Source organism: Botryllus schlosseri, chromosome 12 (genome assembly GCF_051294905.1).
Source record: "Botryllus schlosseri isolate E-star chromosome 12, Bs_hap1, whole genome shotgun sequence".
NCBI classification, from domain to species: domain Eukaryota; kingdom Metazoa; phylum Chordata; class Ascidiacea; order Stolidobranchia; family Styelidae; genus Botryllus; species Botryllus schlosseri.
Window position 1 is genome coordinate 1,646,369 of NC_137247.1, and position 20,534 is coordinate 1,666,902.

The window sequence follows — 20,534 nt, forward strand, 5'->3', positions numbered from 1 at the left end:
ATACCATGGTACGACGCCATCGCCCATATTATGAGGCCCGTAGTATAGTCGAAGAGCAATACGGATAAGTTATATGGGATACGGTGTAAACACTTTGCGTGATTAGTAAACGTTAATAAAAAATATGGTGGACCGTGAAAATGCCATATTGTGTAGCTTTATTTCCGTAAATTAAAGGCATTACTACGCTTGCTTTTATACTTCAACATGTATGTTATCCAGACAAAAGAACTGATATTAATTATAACTCAAAGTATATGATACTGGGAATTATAAGTGAAATATAAATACTACTTCTAAAAGTGGAACATGTATTTCATGCCTTTAGTCAAGAAGGTTTCAAAGGTGGTACGCTAAAACAGTTTTAAAATTAAAAAAGTCAGAGTCCACTTTTCCAGATTAGGGCACGCCATGGACATGCTAGATTACGATATGACAAGTAAATGTAAGATTGTGAAACATGATAATCCGTTGAAACAGCCCCGAAATTTCTCACGCTATCTTCCTGATAGGAGGATTGAACTACTTCTACTTGACAAACTGAAAATAGAGAAAAGTAAGTAAGTAGATCACAAAATATTGCGAAGTAGAAGTAGAAGTAGCGAATATCAGATCTACTTGAGTAAGTACCAGAAGTAGAGGAAAACTACTTGAATACTTCGAAAAAGTAGAAGTACTTCGTTACTGACCACCTCTGCCCGCAAGTGCTGTCAAGTCCTCAATGATGCCGCGAAAAGAGGTCTAAAGATAAGCACAGACTATGCTGGTAGGACCAGCAAAAAGACAGTTTGCTTGCATTGCTTAGCATGTCCTTAATGAATCTTAGATCATTACCGGCTGCATCACTACTAATGCTTGAATCAAACCAGACATGGACATAAAAAGGATGTATTGAAGCGGTGTGGTAGTTACAGTCTTCTTCAGAAATCCAATGTAAGCTACCTGGTCGGCCCACACATCTTCTGAGCATACAGGATTGTGTCCAGAATCCATATCACATGGTATGCTGCACCAGTTTGGCGATGTCTAATATGCCTTACCTGCACCCAGAAAACAGGACCACTTGGTGTAATCTCAAGCATATCAGATATGTAGGCTATTTCTGGTATCTATACTTACTTCTATAACTTCACAATCATTAGCTGTTTCACCTCTGCCATGCCTGCAATAGGCTATTGTAGCACTAAAGCTATCAGTACCTAGTTTTAACATTAAAACATTCAATTACCAGATGTCTCATTTTATTATTAAATCACCAACGTACAATGCGCTTACAGAATTATTGCCGTTAGCGAACTTCTCGAACTAGTATAAGCACATAATCAGCAAGCCGCTGTGGTCGTGACCATTCAAGCATAGCTGATTAACCAATCAAGAGACGTGATTTCGTTATTACTAGTCTTCTCGCCGTTCTATGGTCGCTAACACGCCCACTCTACGGCAGCTACTTTCAAACGAATTTAGACAAATGTTAACGACTGTCCCGTGAGCTTATTGCAGGTTCATTGATGTTTTTTTTATCAATAATCTACAGATTGAGACACGGATACGCATCTTTTCTGAGATTTTTCAAATTATGGACAACCCTAATGGACATCCATAATGGACCACGCGGACGACAAATATCCATGTTAAATTGACCATCGGGAGACTTCTTATCGCGGAAAGCCATTGTCGTCTTCTGTTCTGCAATATGTTGCGCAGGAACGTTTTGTAATTGTAGAATCAGAACGACCCGGCTCAGTAGACACCGATATCGGAAGTATTATTGCTATAATCAACATCTATTGAAAATCAATGCCTAGTCGCACCGTGCTCGAAATGATGTTTTCATATTTGTGAATGAACCTCGATAATAACACTGGTCAACGCATTTTAAGCAGACGGGTAGGAGTGGTTTTGTGGGTTCTGAAGGGCACCGATTCCGAATATGAACGTGGTTTTATCAAATTAGCTCTGGTTTTAGAGATTACCAATGTGGCTATTTTGACTCTCATATTATCTTCACTGTATTGGCTATATAAATAAATGGCTCAATCGTACTCAAAGTCTAATATACTTCAATATACTTTTTACACACTGAATACTGTTTTAAATCAAAATGTAGCAACAACATTGTATGTAGGGGATTCGATTTATCATTGTTGGAGACTTTTACTGATATTACGTGCATAAATTAACTCCAATCATGTAGGACATATAAGTATTTACCTAGATACTCAAATAATCAGTTGGAATAAATGAAAGTTTTTTTTGTTCGATTGTCGCTTGTAAGCAATTTAGTGCAGTTTCTCGAAAGGTTCCAACAATAGTCTATCATGATATGTTCATCTCATTTGTTCTTTCGTTTATTGTTTTGATGTTATTGGTGGTAGATTTCCCCTTGCTATTCCTTCTAATCAACAAGATGATCAGGAAATATATCAAGATGACTTAACAGCAGTGGCGGCTCGTCCCATAGAACAACTGGGGCATTGCCTAACTAAAACTCTGTTCAATAACAATGATTTCCCATTTATAGATGCTCAGCATTCAATATATAGCGAAATCACGGCGAAAATCGGATTCTTCTTGTTAATGGCCATATATGGCGAAATCTCTACGATAATCCAACTCTCTTCTGCGTTATCGCTTTGTAAATGCATACGCGGGGCTTGGACGTGATTTTCTGAGAAAGCGTCTCTTATTATGGATCGCAAATAAGTCCCAGTCATGATGCAACCATAACTCCCTTCGTATGTTCTTTCCAATTCAGAAATATCTCCATAAACCAGTCCACCATGTTCCTCGCTTATATCACACATATTTGGATTTGTAAAAATTCATGTGGGAGCGCAGCTAATGCGTTTCAACAACATGCCCCACTCCATTTTTCATATACCTCTAACTAATTTAATTATTTTAGTTCATGGTGGATCGGGGAGTGTGGTTCTGGATTTATATCGATATGAGAGATATTGAAGTCGTCCTCGGAGTTATTTTCTTTATTTTCATACCCTGTCGCGAGTCATCCCCAGCAAACACATATGTCCGGATGGTTCCGAAGGTTTTTTTTACGGTTTCGATCTTTATGTTCCAGAGGCATGCTTGGAATACGTAGAAAGGATGATATTGAGGATCAATTTATTCAGGATGAATTCCAATTTTGTGTAATTTACTCTGGTTTTAATGTGCTCTGTCGAATGTGTATCAACATTTTCTATGGACGATGCATTTTCATAATAGTCATTGATATATTTTGTGTAATTTCAACATCTACACTCGAATATATAATTGCAGTTACTATACCGCAGTGACATTATCCATATAATTTCGTGTTTTAAAGCTGATTTTGAATGATTGGCCTAACTTTATGAAACCAATATAATGCTCTGATAGTCCAAGGTAATCTGTAGTGGCTAATATCGTGTATGTGTTCTCAACCATGACAGGGTGTGCCTAAATATGTGTGGGCAGGGAAGCTAGGATGTCGGAAGGTTCTTTTAACCATCCGTTCTACGTTCTGAAGTATATAGTATATAAAACGGAATTGATACGTTTTGTGTCCATGTCCAATTTACGCAAAAACGCGTTGGAACGCGTCGACACAAAAACGAACTTTCTACTAGCCTGCTGGGCTCTAATATAAACCGAATAAAACGGATTTTCTATATCCCTGATATCCTCCGTGTTTACTTGGTAGTGGTACGAACTAGGGATGCATGAAATCGTCATTATTACAGTTACACAGGTCTCTTCAATCAGGTCCGTCATTGACTACGGTATACCAGCATACTACTCTCCAAATACCATTTGAGAAAAATCGAAGAGGTTCAGAACAAAGCATTGCGGTTATGTTGTAGAGCAATGCGCAGCTCCCCTGTTTGTGCGTTACAAGCAGCATGCATCGAATCCCCTCGTCACCTTAGACCGCCCACGCTGTCTACATCCACCCTCGCTCGGTATCGGTTAGTAAAAACTGTCACGTTTATCATTTCGTATTTCATGTGGAACTTTTAGCGAATTTCGATATTATCTCTGACCTCTACTACCGTCCAATGAGTTCAGTCGATCTTTGCTGGTATAGGTCGGTTTTGACAGTCTTTCGAACCATGATTATTCTTGACACTTGGTATGTTATGTCGTGGTGGTAGTATTTAACACTGCTCCAAGTTCCAGGGTTGCTACTCAAGGATTAGAGTGGTAATTTCGTTACCGAAGTTGAGTGTGTGCTGATCCTTTATGTATCGCAAACAGATTTTACTCAGAAGTCAGTATTGGTCTCCATTGATTTTGATGATGTTCCACACCGAGATCGGTCATGAGACTTGGCTCTTCATTTTAGTATCGAACGATGTACGAAGTTTTAAGTTTTTCACTGAGCTATGTGGATGGTAATTTCGTTTCCTAAGTCTAGTGAGAGCTGACCCGCCAACACTTTTTACGTAAAAGCCGCTATTGGTCTATATTGATTTAACGATGCTCCATACCTAGATATGTCATGAGCTTTTGCAAGGTGTGTCTTGATTTTAATATCGCACGCTGTGCCAAGTCTCAACATTGAGACTCAATGATTAGGGCTGTAATTTAGTATTCGCGGCCGGGTGTTGTGGATATGTGCACTGATCTGACACTTATTTCATGCAAAAGCCGGTGTTGGTCTGTGCTAATTTTAGCTGTGTTCCATTCCGACATAGATGACGATTAGGGCGATTTTCGTTTGACATATCAGAAAAAGTCAAAGTTTTGTCACAATTGTTTACAAAGTCAAAAAAAAATTGCAACCTGCATTTTGTTAGTACAGTAGATTTTGCACCGTCAGTAAACTTATCATTTGACATTTCACAGCTTATAGGGTACTTTATAGGCCTAGAGTTGTATAGAGCCCATTGTCTGCCCATTTTGAATCAAAAACATTAAAACGAACAAATAGGTTGACATGGTGCTATGCTCAACGTAACGCAATATTCGAACTGAATGGTTGCATGGTTCTTATATCAAAAAACGCATGATGAAAAATTGTGAGGTAGACATTATTGCCAGAATGAAGCAACACGGTGTGTCACCAGTAGCGTACGTACAACTTCAGTGCTGTCAGCCAGCAACTGCTGCTGTTCAACGCTCTTTCTCCATTCTTGGCAACCAGACATTTTCCACCCGATAATGCAGGAAACCATCTTTCGATGTACTACATCACATTTTGATTACTTTTGCCATTATATGTGATTCAATAACTACTGAAGCTTTTCATAGTACCCGATTTCGTTGAATCAAAGTTTTTTCATGTAAATATTTGTAAGTTTTTGAGTCTAATATATGTGGGGAAAACACTTAATTTGCATAGGTTAAGTCAAAATTCGGTTGAAATTCGGTTTTTTAAGGTCAAAAATGTGAAAATTTCGAATTTTTGGTAAAAAATCGCCCCAATGAGTATATTTCTAATGGTATATCTCGATGATTTCAGGTAGCAGTTTGCTAAGTTTGTCGGTTTGCAATCTAATATATATTTGATTTTATGTTCTCAAATGTCGATTTTACCATGAACTTGAAGCCTTCAAGCCTATTGCTAACAATCTCCATTGTCAAGTGCGATAGCTATTTCATTGGCGATGTCAACTAACAACTAACAACGAACTTGAAGCCTTCAAGCCTATTGCTAACAATCCCCATTGTCAAGTGCGATAGCTATTTCATTGCCGATGTCAACTAACAACTGATCACTTGATCCGGCATTACCTAAATATATATTTTACGCATAGTTCGCTGTTGGTCTGTATTGATTTTGACGGTGTTCCATACCGAAATGGGTGATGAGATTGCGTCTTCTGAATCTCGATGATGTCATCTAATAGTGTTCCAAGTTCACGGCTTTCATTTCTACATATTTAGTCAATTGTATATTTTCCAGTATCGATTTCGCAAACAGAATTACGCGGGCAGTAAGCCGTATGTGTTGTGTCACAGTGGCCACTAAGAATTCATCATTGTGACGTCATCTAGACAAAAAGCATCGCGTGCACCCCTTGCCCGACCACCCGATATTATCACGAGCCGCCACTGAAAATTAGAGTTCGGCCCACTTATAAAACGACATCTTGAGTCAATAGTTTTCTAACTGCGATGCAAAATATCGGAAATCCCCGCGAGAATCAAAGTACAGAAACATACACATCCCGATCTGCTAAAACTAAAGAAGTCACTAACTCATATAAAAAATAGCTTACCACTTTTGATATTGCGTGGATCCCCTAAAGGGAACTGAAGTACCATCGTGCCATTTCCATCCCCCTTCCAATTCTATATCGTTTGCTCCAAACCATCGGTTTACTTTGCTGTAAATACATAATTTCACCAGAGTCCGCGAAGTCTCTTTAGCGGAGACGATGGGAGAAATGCAACGTATGTATTTACATGCTCTCGACCATTCATCGCACCTTTGCATGTTTTGAGTGATCAAGCTATTTAGATCTGCCGAATCAATCTTGGCAAGTGTTTCATTAGCCTTTTCACATTCGACCTTCGCATCGGTCCAATTTAGCATCTCCTCACGAAACGCCAACTCGTACATGTTCGAGTACACAGGACCTAAACAAAACGGGTCACGTTCCGATCATAGCAGTGTTGGGATGACTGGGGTCATGACTTGACTCGAGTCAGACTGGAGTCACCTTTTCCGTATGACTTGACTTAATTCGAGTCACTTTGCAAAAATGACTTGACTTGACTTGACTCGACGCTTCAAAAATGCAGATTGACTCGTGACTCGAAGCAAAATTTACGAGTCAATTTCAAGTCCTCAAGTAATCGATGTCGACTAGATCACCGTATCCTGTATAAGTTCGGATTGTTGATCGATCACTCAATGATTGTGCGTTTTACCGTGCCTCCATTGTTGCATTACTAATGAATTGATCGTTAACCCAGTGATCGGAGCTTATAAAAATACGTTTTCGTAAACTTGCACACCTCAACCAACCCTCTTGCGTGCTATAAATCGAACGAATATCGTCCATACGTTTATTATTGTATTGTATATCATGTATATATATGTGGGTAGGCTATTGCTCCATAAAATTTTATTGAACTTTCTGATGCTTCATATGCTATCCTATATTTTGGCTGATAATTATGGATCAGGGGTGGGCAGAGCTGGTTCACGCGCGAGCCACATTTTAAAAATCGTTGCCTTAAAAGAGTCACAACACTAAAATTTAACACAAAAATTTATATAAACTAATTTATTCCGTCATAAGGAAATGCTAGGTATAGAATGAAGTTTATTATTGTTTGGTATAAGACGATGCGTCTCCACCTAGGCCGCAAGGTGTTTGAAATTGAACTGATATGACGGCAAACAGTGCGGAGCTCCGTAATCAGAATACTCCGTAAATATGTATTTATTAGGTAACTCTTGGCAAATAAGGTTTGGGTGTTTGGTTTCGTAATGAAGTTTAAATTCTAGGTTTGTGATTATTATTGGGCGAATCTTTATATTTTTTATTTAAAACAGTAAGCAAAATGCAATAACTTTGAATCACGTATCGTACTTTGAAAATTCAACTTGACTCGACTAGTGACTTGACTCTTGACTTGACTTGACTCGAGTCACCTCCAAAAATTGGGTGACTTGACTTGACTCGAGTCACCTTTGCAAATCGAGTGACTTGACTTGACTCGAATCAAAATCTGCAATGACTCGAGCATCTACTCGGTAACTGTTGCTCATGAAGAATTGAATGTCAGAGTATGGCTTAGGCATTGGGGCTAGGGTGTAGGTCAGATCAGGTTACTTGAGGTTACGGGTGAAGGTTGTAGAATAGAGAGTTGGACTCGATTGATTTAGATGTGATTTGATTTATATTATTGTCCTTTATGAGATTGTCCTTTTGTAACTGTCACAGTCGACAATTTTCTTCAATCATGTGGTGTATACGAGCATCACAGACAAATAGTAAAAGATTATTGTGATGGACTAAACCTCCCTTTCACAACTTATAACCTCCCTAGTTAACCCGCTACTTATTTCGGCGCTCACCAAATTCGTGGACTCGTGTCAAATATTGCTGTGACTAATGCGGTCTTTTCATATGTATTTCTATCGATTTGACCTTTACCAACAAGATACCTTCACGGTGATAAGGCTCACTTAATTTTTTACTATTCATGATAGTAATTCATTTTCACAGCATAAGACCAATCGATTCCTACACAGTATTTTCGCAAACGAATTTTGAAGCCGAACAAAGACGGCAAATGCAGAATGTGCCACAACTAAAATGAAACTGTAGGACATGTAATGGCTGGCTGTACGTGCCGCACTTGTAGCTACTGGATGCGCATGGAGAAACAGCATGATCGGTCACTGCATTCCTCTTGAATCATGCAAACACTTTAACATCACCACTTCGACAAAAATTGGTATGGTTACAGGCTGCTCCAGCTGGTGACAGAAAACTACCGAGTAAAAATTGTGTGGATGTACCATTATAACTGACAGCGAAATCTGGAACAACCGGCCGGATATGATAAACAAAGTGAAAATGAGAAGAGAAGGTTTATTCATTTAAGTGGCCTCATGTATGGCATAGGAATATCAATTTGATTGTACAACTAAAATTCAAATTAGAGTGCTCCAATCTCGCCATCTCCTTAATGGGCAGGTTGCTTCGCGTATTATGTGTGTATTTGCTAGTTTTACTGTGAATAAGTAATATAAATAATAATTTAGGTGTGACTGTCCAACGTGTCACCCAAATCTACTGTGTTTCTGTTACTCCTGGGACTAATAATTACATTTGCTTGCGTCAAAATTTAAGTGTGTGGCTCATGTGTGTGTGTGTTAGTTATTCATTCAGTCAGTTACTGTGTCTAAAAAACAAGAGTGGTCAACCTTTTCGGCCAAAGGACCACATGCAAATGAAGAACCAACGTGGGGGCCACTTCCCGCGCGAAGCGCAAATTTTTTAAAAAGTTTGTAGTCAATAATATTGTTACTTGAGCATATTGAGGCTCTATTGTATATCGCTGGGCTGAGTTTTCGAGGACTGGATTATTCGTCGCCTGTACATATCGATATCGAAAACTTCGGCCAACATGCGTCAATCAATTTGTGCCTTATAGGTTGCATCGTTGACGGTCTTTCTGCGAGCGCAAACGCAAGGTCGCATGATGGACGACAATTTTTCTCGTAATTGCGAATACAGCTGGGCTTAATCTCGTACATTAGGCGTTCCTTCATTTTGAGGAGGGGGTAACACGCAAAAACATCGAATGACAACATATTTTGGGAGGCGGTAGGAATATTGTTTGTTTGGATAAATCTACCGCAGAATATTCTGCTATATCGTAATGTACGAAGGCCTACCAAATTGTGAGAGGCCCATGGATCTGCCAATGCGGCGGAACTGATATTTTTATCGTCACATCCAGAGTGTTGCGGCTAGACTAGGCCTAATCAAATTTTGGCTGGCCTTACAAGTTCACAATATTGGCAATCCATTTTTGATACTAGGACCTAGCTCGAAATTATCCCGCGGGCCACTCCAAACCTTCTCGCGGGCAGTAAAAATGATAAACAATCATACCCTTGGAGCAATTTAGGCCTCAAACTTCCCCATCGGCCCACAAATATGATGGGCAAATGAATCTTAGGTGAAAATGATTGCCTGAAAAAAGTCCGGACTGAAGAAAAAAAGCAAGAAGTGATAGACATTTTCCGAACTGTCTTTCAGTTGGTAAATTACCTAGAACTTTGTTACCTTGGAACGTGAAAATTTTATCGGCGGTTCGTTGCAATACAGTTGCTTACCATTAACAGGCTTTTCATACACCCGGCTAGCTTCATTGCTGTATTTTGATTGCTATGTTCGCAGTCAAATACCCCTCTCACAAATAGGATGGCCAGAATAGCAAAGTATTTGGGGCAGAACCATGATTGCAAGACTTTTGTCTATAAAGTGTGGGTCATTTTTATTGTTCATGATGTGACGATGCAATTGTAAAGGGCTTAGACGTAGAAATGGGACGGCAAGGTTTGCTGAATTGCTGATGCTGTAAGTGTAAGCACTTGTACTTGACAATTGCTGAGCAACCGGTTTTTATGTTGATTTAAAATACAGCTTTGCCCGAATCAATGGTGATAGCCGAAACTCGCACGTACGACTGAGCACCATAATTCAGGCTCCATCATTTCAAGTGATTCGAGTCGTGCAGTACGATCAGAGGTGGTCAGTAACAAAGTGCTTCCACTTTTTGGAAGTATTCAAGTAGTTTCCTCCACTACTGGTACTTACTCAAGTCAGGCAATCCTACTTCTACTTGAAGTAGTTTATGTTATGTTCGTTCATTTAATTTTATATCGTTTGTCTCTCATTTGTAGGTCTAGGATTAGTAATTACCGCCAATCATTATTTCCTCGTTTCTGCCATGCTTTTATTTATACCCTTGTGTTCTGTTCCCTATAGTCTTTCGTTTTACCTGCACTCTGGATCGTGACGTCTGTATTAATTATTCTGATGTTAATATACGGATTTCATATTGAAACCTCGTCGTATGAGTTATTATTCGAACAAGATCACCAACATAACAATTGGCGTCAGAAGTCGGATTCATAGTTATTTCTGCAACTGAGATACATCATGGAGTCCAGTATATTGAAGCTTCTCGAAAAGCAGCAGGAAATGATGGCGAAGCAACAAAGGTGGCATAAATAACAATGGCAAATCCGAAGGCAGAGCTGCAGCAACAACACGCACAACATAAAGCAGAAATGGCTCAGTTAACGCAGAGGTGAAGCCCCAGTGCGTCAGCATTTGAAGCTACCGCTCCCAAGCTTGATTCGTTAGTAAAATCGAAGGAGAAATATCTACAACGATTCAACCATCACCTAGGATTTACGGCATTACCAACATGGAGAAAAAGAGCGTGTCTACTCTCGTGGGTTGGACCCGAAACCTACCCGCTTTTACAGACTTTGTTTGGTGCTGCTGATGTCAGTGCGTAATCCTTCGACGCGTTGACTGAGAAGTTGTCTACACCAGAGGTGGTCACTAACGAAGTACTTCTACTTTTTCGAAGTACTCAAGTAGTTTCCCACTACTTCTGGTACTTACTCAAGTAGATCTGATTTTCGCTACTTCTACTTCGTCATATTTTGTGATCTGCTTACTTACTTTTCGCTATTTTCAGATAGTCAAGTAGAAATAGTTCAATCTTTCAATCAGGAATATAGTCTGAGGAACTTCGGGGCTGTTTTCACGGAGTATCAACATTTAATTTCCTAAAAGTTTAGTAAAGCCAAGAATTTTCGTCGCGCTTCGGGCGCAGTGGATACGGAGTTACCATTATGATTTCACGAAAGTATCGATGAATTCAATTTAGGTAGCGGGTTGACATGGTGCCGTTCACACAGGGATAGCTAGAACTAGATATCTAGATATTCCCGCGTTCGCACCACATTGTCGCTCTTCGCCCATATGAAATAATTCATCACAGTATATATGGCTCATCATAACGTTTGAAACTGATGTTTCGCAAGCTAGCATGTCCATGGCGCGTCCCAACCTGGAAAAGTGGACTCTGACTTTTTTGGGCTTTTCACCTGTTTTAGCATAACATCTTTGAAACTTTCTGGACTAAAGGCTTGAAAAACGTGTTCAGCTTTTAGAAGTAGTATTTATGGCCCATTTTCAATTGCCAGTATCATATACTTTGAGTTATAATTATTCTCAGTTGTTTTGTCTGGATAACATACATGTTGAAGCATAAAAACAAGTGTAGTATTACCTTTAATTTCCGGACATAAAGCTACACAATGTGGCATTTTTACGGTCCACCATATTTTTTATTAACGTTTACTAATCGCGTTTACTGTTCAACGTTAACGTTAACGTTTACTGTTCACACCGTATCATATACAACTTCTGCGTATTGCTCTTCGACTAAACTACGGAACCTATAATATGGGGGATGGCGCCATACCATGCTATTTTCTAAAACGTTCAGTTCGAGAAAACAAAGGATAAGTATAGCATATCCATAACAATCCGATCATTTTCATCCCATGATGTGGACGAATGCTGATGCTATCGAACGAAATGTGGATACCTGCTGGTATGCATCAATATGAATCAAGCTCGTCACCTTTCGCATAGCTTAATTTGCACTTTTGTACAATCCATGTGAACGAATTAGGATCTTTTTCACAACTACTTACTTACTTGAGTACTTTTAAAGTCAGTCAATTCTACTTCTACTTCAAGTATTTTTAGGGTGGTTATGAAAGAAGTACTTCTACTTGTAGTTGAGTAGATTTTTTCGACGCTACTTGTACTTGAGTAGGTTTCTTGACTACTTTGACCACCTCTGGTCTACACACTTCAAAGGCTCAATTCATGTGAAAGCAGCCAGGTACGAATTTTACAATTGCAAAATGAAACCGGGACAGTCGTATGCCGATTGGATCGCTATACTCTACGCGCATTCTTTAAAGATTTCAACTTCACGTGCTCGAGAGAAGGCTGTGATCAGAGCTACGTTGATGAGCTAATACGTGATCTCATCATTAAAGAAACGCCGCACACGGATGTGAGATGGCATTGTCTAACACAGTGGTTCCCAACGTGAGCGATATCGCCCCCTAGGGGGCGATTTGGCGATCTGGGGGGACGAAGATTACGAAGGGGGCGACAGGGGGGCGAAAATGGACAAAGGGGGCGACGGGGGGGCGAAAATAGCGAGGGGGCGATAGGGGGGTGATGACGCGTCAAAACGGCTGACTTTTTTTAAATTTTTAGTCAACCCACAGGAATTTAGTTACAAAAGTGTGTTAAATTGGATATCGAGCTGAGGGAACTCTTCGTTCGTCCACTTTTTGTAAGACTCTGCTTTGGCAGATACGAGGACGAGTAGGAGCCAATATAAACCTCCAACACCTAAGGAGGCATTCCCACCATCGAGAAATGTATACTCATTTGGATGTGAGGTTAACGTTTACAAATTAGAATTGCTGACATAGCAATTCACATTGCGATTGTTAGGTAGCGTGCCAGCATTGCAGGTAAAATGTAGGCTCAGGACGCAATGTAATGTTGCAGGCAATAAATTTGAGAATTGAGAAGCAATGTTGATCAAATTATATCAGTTAACAAATTTCACCGGTCCTGAGGTTTATCATCCCGGTTTGTTGGAACTGCATTTGAACAACAGCTGGCTGCCAGCAAGACTCTTGACTGAGGAATTGCTATACTCACAGAAGCTATTACACGATCGGCATGGAAACGCGTTTGGCTTCCAAGTATAGACAGTGTATAGACACCTCTATACGCGTCTGTATTTGTTAGTGACGATCGCGATTGGACTCTTCCGTGCGACGGTTAATTACATCGACAACGAGGTAGTGGGCAGACTTTGTTATCAAGCCAATCTTATGAAATTAGCCTCAGCCTGAAGTTTGAACGAGATCTCAGCAGGCAAGTTATGTGACAACAGAGGCAACGGTTGATAATTCAAAACCTCACACGGATTGAGAGAAAGTCCATAGTCCTGTTTGCAATAAAATTGTAAAAAAAAAAGAAAAATTGAAAACGATCCCCATGTCAAATTATACCATTCGTAGACGTATTTGTGAAATGTCCGCAGAGATAAAAGAAAATTTAATTTCTTCTTTGAAGCAGCGAAAAGCCTACTTGAGAACACCGAAAAGGCAGAAGCACTTCATCAGTGACCACCTATATAAGACTGTGGTTTCTACTATACGCATTCTGGTAGTTTGCTTTTGCCGTAAGTCAAAAGAGTTCAGAACCCATGTGCTAGTGTGCCGCTAACTATTTTTCATTTTCAAAGTGTGCCGCGAGGTCAAAAAGGTTGGGAACCACTGCCCTACAGGACAAATGCCAAAAAGTATTTTCCAGTAAATATAAATACCAATATGAAATCATGTGCGTCTTTTAGTTTGGTACGTTTTGACGATTTCCATATCTTCTGACATAGCAGATATAAGAGGTCACGAAATAGCATCATGTAAAGAAGTCAATATAATAACGATTCCGCTCGAAGATGTTTAATCATTAGTTTGGGGTCCTACCTTTTCCAACATACCACATCGACCATATTAACCTATTCAAACGTGTGTTATATAAATTTGTCGCGCTTGGCGCGTTTAGGCGAAAAACGATGACTCACCAAACAGTACACGAAATAGGGTATAGCTGATATGTAGCGACGAGAAGCCCACTGGCTGAGGGGGGTCTTGGGTTTGGTTTATCACCCTATGGGGCCAAAGACCAACGTTTTTTTTCGGAGGGGTGGGGCTGACGAATTGCTGTTTTTCGGTTCCCAATATTTGGGGGGCGATGATCTGTGTGGAGCTTCAAAAGGGGGCGATGAGTTGAAAAAGGTTGGGAACCACTGGTTTAGTACGTTCGGGCGATTTCGATATCTTTTATTGATATAGCTGATAGGAGGTCGATCAGATCACGAAATAGCATTATGTAACGAAGTCATTATACCCACATTGATTGCAATAAACATCCACTTACCGATCGTATTGACCGATTCAATCATGAATAATATAGATTTTTCGCGCTTCGCGCGTTCAGGCGAGATAACCACTAAACGAGCACCCAATTCAGATGATAAGTACCGGTCAAAAGCGGTGAGGCCGGAGGGGGTCTGGGGGCGAAGCCCCCCGATGTTCGGTTTATCACCCTATGGGGGCCTGGTTGCGCACTATTGTCCAGGGGCCTGCGCAGTGAGTTGGCGTGCTTGCGCAGACTCGTGAAAAATTAGAGGGAACGTTGGTGTCAAGTGTCTTGGAACATGATGAAAAAAAAAAACACTAAAAAACTGCCCTGAAGACAAACAATTCGAACCATTTAAACCAGAGCCTACTGAAATAATTTATTCCGGAACACTTGGTGACCAAAAATTGCAAACAAGACTCGGAACATACGGGCATTCAGTGCCAACTGGGTGCTTTAATGCCAACTTTCCGTTTAAAAAATATCAAGGATGACAAGAAAGCAATGCAGTAGTAGGCTACTTCATTGGATTTGATGATATCGAACAGTTTCTGCTTTTCAGGAACATTGAAATGTACGATGTGCATCGATTAGAGTACACATGTACATTGCTTTCTAATGAAGAGCATGTTTTTATGGCACTGATCAAGTTACAGCAAGCTCTTGATAAATCAACTGCTTGGCTACATGTTTCATGTCTCAGGATCAACAGTTTCCCGCATCATTAATGCTTCGATCAAGCATATGTACAGTGCATTGTCAATGTTACCAATTTGGCCTTTACAACAAGTATTATTGGATACCATGCCAGATGACTTAAAAAATCTCTTTCCACCAACGAGAGTAATTATTGACTTTACAGAAATCCCAATTGAGCAGCCACCTGACATCCATGCACATTAGGGTTGTTCAGAATTGTCCGACTTTCAAAAAGTCTAGCTTCTCAGTCCGTTTCCCATGCCTTATACCTTAAAAACAAATTCTGGCTACTTTTTTTTTTTTAATTCAGCTCCTGCATCCGTGTACATGTGGCCGTTTTTTCATGCATCCAAACACTCTTCGGAATTAGGCGATTCCCTCGTTGTGAGTACCTCGACAGGAATCGCATGTGTTCGAATTGACGTGAAGCGTATGTTCTAGCGTTGATGACGCGCTATGCACGTCAGTGAAACGGGGATCGTTGAATAGTCAGGTGTTTTGCTGCTTTGTTGTTGAAGAACTGTGTTTACGATTGAGGTGCAGGACTTACCAGGTGGCTTTTTGAATCATGCTGTTAGCGAGTCTAGCGCAGGATTAGTAATTATAGTATTGTAGCAGTATTGCATTATTCGATCTAATGGTCCTGATACTCTTTCCTGTCTACTGGGATAGAAAGCAAAGCTTGTAAATGTCTTTTCCAGTGACTGGAAAACAGCCAATCGGTTGCTCTGAATTTTATCTTATTTCCTAAGATACTGATAGGAGTATTTCTAATTTGGGAATAATTATCTTCCAGAATCTATAACTGGATGCAATTCGGCTATTCTTGCGCAAGTTGTGCAGTATGTGTTTAACCTAAGAGAAGTGAAATGTTTCCAACTATTCTTTGTTGCTTGACTGAGCTGATGTGTAATCATTTATCTGGGATTAGCTCTAGTGCGAAATGTTTGGAAAAAAAAGAAAATTGTCATCTAGTGCAATAGTATCAAAGAAGACTAGAAGATCAGGGTCGCAGACACAACATTTCCTAGTTGGGCCGAATGAGGAAACAATACGGGATTGAAGCTACCTACTCTTAGGAAAGTAATGCAGTATGTGTTACACCTAAGAGAGCATTCATATGCGAAAAATGAACCAGTAAAGTTACACATCCAGGACGTCTCACGTAGAAGATGAAGTAATAGGTTTTTGATTCCTGGCTGCCACAAAGACCATCACACAAGTCAATGCCGTGTGAAAACAGACAACATATCGCTGTCACTAAAGGAATATGCTGGCCATCAATATGTATCAAGAAAACAAAGCGACTTTGAAGCCAAGCTGAGTAAGCTATGGGCATTGGAGCCCCTGACGCGATGGCGACAATTGAAGGAGGTAGGCCACACTTCTCTCCGGCGATATCAAACATGAATTCAAAACATTTTTTCAGGATCAAAGGGGTCCGTGATTAGCAACGACTGGCGACAAAGATACAGTGTTGAAAGTGAAAACCATGCAACAAAAAAGAAGGACCATGACTGCGAAAGACTGCACCAGCATCACGTAGCGAAAGCGAATTTACAGAGAGCTCATTTATATATTCGCAGGTAGCTGACACTTCCCACAGCAGTGATTTCGAAGTGGCGCAATCGACATCTGGTCATTCCTTTAAGTTTGTGACTCTAAAAGTGCCTGTAAACCTATTTAACGACAAAGACCTATGCCAGGTTTTTGATCGCTTGAAAGTCAGCGATAATGCAGCTACCATGATGATTGCCGCACTGATTAAAATTTGCAATGGCGACCCTGATGACTTTCATCTTTCAAAATCTGGAACCTATCGACGACGCATTGCAAATCGTTTTAAAATTTCTGAGTCTATTTTTGAAAAGATAGCAAACGATTACCAAATCACATTGCAATGCACTGGGAGGGGAAGCTGACTAGGAGTCGTTTAGGATAGCAATTCGAGGCCTTGGCAGTGCGAGCATCGCCTGCGTATTCCATCGCATTTGAGAAGGGCAAACTTCTTGGCAGTGTTGGGATGACTCGAGTCAACTTTTTCGAATGCCTTGACTTGACTCGAGTCACTTTGCAAAAATGACTTGACTTGACTTGACTCGGCGCTTCGAAAATTTGGATTGACTCGTGACTCGGAGCAAAATTTACGAGTCAATTTCAAGTCATCAAGTAAACGGGGTCGACTAAATCAATGTATTTTGTGCATGTTCGGATCATTCATGATACGTCGTTGTGACTTGTGACAGCAACCAGTCATTCACTGGTTGTACGTTTCACTGATCCTACATTGTTACATCACAAATACACTGAACGCAAACGAAATGATCACAGCTTGCGTTGTCGTAGTAGCAGATTAATTTGATAGCAACGTATCGCTGTTGGCTATGTCCTTACATTGCGCAGGTGCTCACTGCTCACCTTTACCAACCCTCTTGTATGGTTGAATCGAACAAATATATTTTATGCATTCATATCCTCACGGATGTGTATAGATGGCTAGTGTATTATACGATATGAATTTCCTCCATCTTCTCGTGGCTTCGCATTCGATCCTCTATTTTTGCTGATAATAAGATAATGTAGCATGTAGCTCAGAGTTATTAAACTCAACTGGCGTCGCGGGTCGAATTCATATATTCAGATCACTTGCAGGCTGCACCAGTCAAATAATTCAAAAATAATACGAACTCTTAACTCAATATATGCACTTTTTCGCATTCTCGGAAGTGTGTGTCAATGTCAGCCATTTTCAAGTAACGATGACTACAATCACAACTCCGTTGTCGGGTGGTTATAATGTGGCCTATGAATATACTAGAAATTTGCTATCTTGAAGGAATATTTAATAGTAGTATTTCTTCATAGAAATTCGAGAAATGTGTAGGATAAAATCACGCAATTTTCAACATATAGCCTACTCAGAATTTCTTCGCGGGCCGAATGAAATCATTTGGCGGGTCGCATGTCTGACACCCCTGATGTAGCTATACAGTTACTGACATATTTTATTAGCAGTTCTACGTGTGCGTGAGCGATACAACGCATTTTTGCATGTATATTTAACTTTATATTCGGTATTTGATTCAATTCAAGATTAATGACCAATTGATCTCTCTAACACAGCTACTAAAATATAATGAATTTGAATGATCTGACCTAAATTTTCAAAAAAGAGTACAAAATCTCAAAAAAGAGGACAAAAGGGCGTCCTCCGAGGACACTTTCAAAAAAGTCAAAAAAGAGGACAAATCCTCTTAAAAGAGGACGTATGGTAAGCCTATTCTATACATGTCGAACATGATTGCTTGAATCTTCCAGTTTCGGAATGGCATACTGATCCGCATTTTGTGACTGCTCGGTCCTCAAGAATTCGTGAGTAGGCCCAGTGTTGAAGTAGGCCTAGTTAACGACGCAGTAGAACGTTGGTAAAATTGAATACCGACTTTGATACTTTCAACACAGATGACAAAGATAATCGCGCAAGAGCCTCTTAAAAGCCGTGGAAGATCACGGTAACAGATATGCCGATTTCTCTAAAGAAACGATTTCATCCACCTGATTTAAGTAGTATTTACCCAGTTGATCTATTTCTTTGCTTTATGGTTTCGTTTCCTTTGAACAATGTGATGTTTATAATGTGGCTGTGAGAGAATGATACATTGACAGTTGTATTCTTGCACATGGTGATCCCGGAAATTGATGAACAATCTCGGGTAGGGTTGAGGAGTGTAGGATATGTAATCCAACAAAATATCTATCAGTGTTAGGCAGTTTTGAGGAGTTATAAGGGAGTGTGGGACATGAAAATGGTATCCTAAACTGACAATACTTTCTATAGTGAGTGTAGCACTCCAAACCGCAATAGCGGCATAACCCCAGCTGATATATGACTTTGACTGGCGTAGTCCTAATGGCGACACTCAAATTTTAGGGGAATCCCCTATTTGTAGCCGATAATCTTCCAGCTCAACATGCACACGGATGCAGGGGGTGAATTACGAAAAAAAGTAGTTAGAATATGTTTTTATGGTATAAGGCATGGGAATCGGACTGAAACCACGACTTTTTGAAAGCCGGTCAATTCTGAACAACCCTAATGCACATGCCCAGCCCAGTGTGTTACATTTTCAACTTGTTACATTCTCAACTTACAAGAATAGAGAAAAACCAAACCATGAAAGAATCAATTGGTATTATACCCAAGGGTGCTGTTTTCTTCAAAGTGACTGTCATGGTAGATCCGTAAGTGACCGCAGCATTATGGAGCAATCTGATTTGCTGGCTAGACGCCAGAACAATGTTTGAAATAGGCGACAGTATCCTGGCTGATAAATGATTCCTGGGGCAAGAATTGTTTGCACCATTTGAAGTAAAAATCAACACCCCTACTTAGATGAAAGGTATGACTCGGCTATCTCAGGAACAGCGGGTAGACGATTGTGCCATCTTCTCAAAGCGTGTGCACTGTGCACGTTTAAAGGGTTATTGGTTATGCAAAGACATTCAAAATCATCCATACTGTCTTGCCTTACAATCTCTTGCTTTGGGAAATGAAATAGTCTTTATCTGCTTCACGATAGTCAATTTTAGGAAAGGCATAGTTGGATATACCTAACAGCATTTGATGCTTTTATCAATAAGTGTGTGGTTAAGCAGAGTTGGTTAGTGATGATGATTGTTTACTCTCAGTGATGCATGGATTTTCTTGCGTCCATTTTAATATTAAATGTGATGACTATAATTAAAACGTATTAATACCTAGAAGATTTTGGTTTTAATTTTCTAAATTAGATACACAAAAACTCCCAATATATAGGTAATTAAAATGTAGCCCACGTAATCGTCTGAAAGTATCATTGAATTTGCAAATATTATTAATCAACACAACGGCAGAAACAGTTTTGCTCAAAAAAATAATGTATTCAATGCCATTTTGCATTCAGCAGTTTTTCACCTTGCAAAGACGCAGTCTTGACCACCAAAAAGGACGCCAATACATTTCGTGGAACTTTTGCAACTTGGGAATCATAAATTTGGAAACAAATTCGGGGTCAAACTCAATATATCACGAAATGTATATATTACAAACTATCATTGTTTCTTCCCAGCGCAAGCCATTTGGCCTTGTACTTGGGCATACCATTTGTGATTTGTCTTCTAGCCAAAAACGGTTAGTGTCACATCTTCATATCAATACCCTAATTTGTATCCATGATGCGGAAAAAATGCTTATTCTGTCGAAAATTGATACCTCCTGGGGTGCATCAATACGAATCAAGCTCCCTGCACCTTCCGCTTAGCTCAATTTGCAGCTGTTGACAGTCCATGAGAACGAAT

The 20,534-nt window shown here is 39.9% G+C and overlaps 2 protein-coding genes across 2 annotated transcripts in view; one reads left to right on the top strand and one right to left on the bottom strand.

Annotated features, from left to right (window-relative positions):
• The window catches only part of LOC145452907 (macrophage mannose receptor 1-like), a 448,907-nt gene that overhangs the window by 218,215 nt on the left and 210,158 nt on the right, over positions 1 to 20,534 (top strand). The gene's annotated exons all lie outside the window — the stretch shown is intronic.
• LOC145452525 (macrophage mannose receptor 1-like) overlaps positions 5,947 to 20,534 on the bottom strand; it is a 53,631-nt gene continuing 39,043 nt past the window's right edge. The window contains exons 5-6 of the mRNA XM_080330698.1: positions 6,414 to 6,564; positions 5,947 to 6,311 (exon numbers count right to left, since the gene is read on the bottom strand). Of these exons, the coding sequence (XP_080186824.1) occupies positions 6,200 to 6,311; positions 6,414 to 6,564 (263 nt within the window). The 3' untranslated portion in view covers positions 5,947 to 6,199. The remainder of the gene's footprint in view (positions 6,312 to 6,413; positions 6,565 to 20,534) is intronic.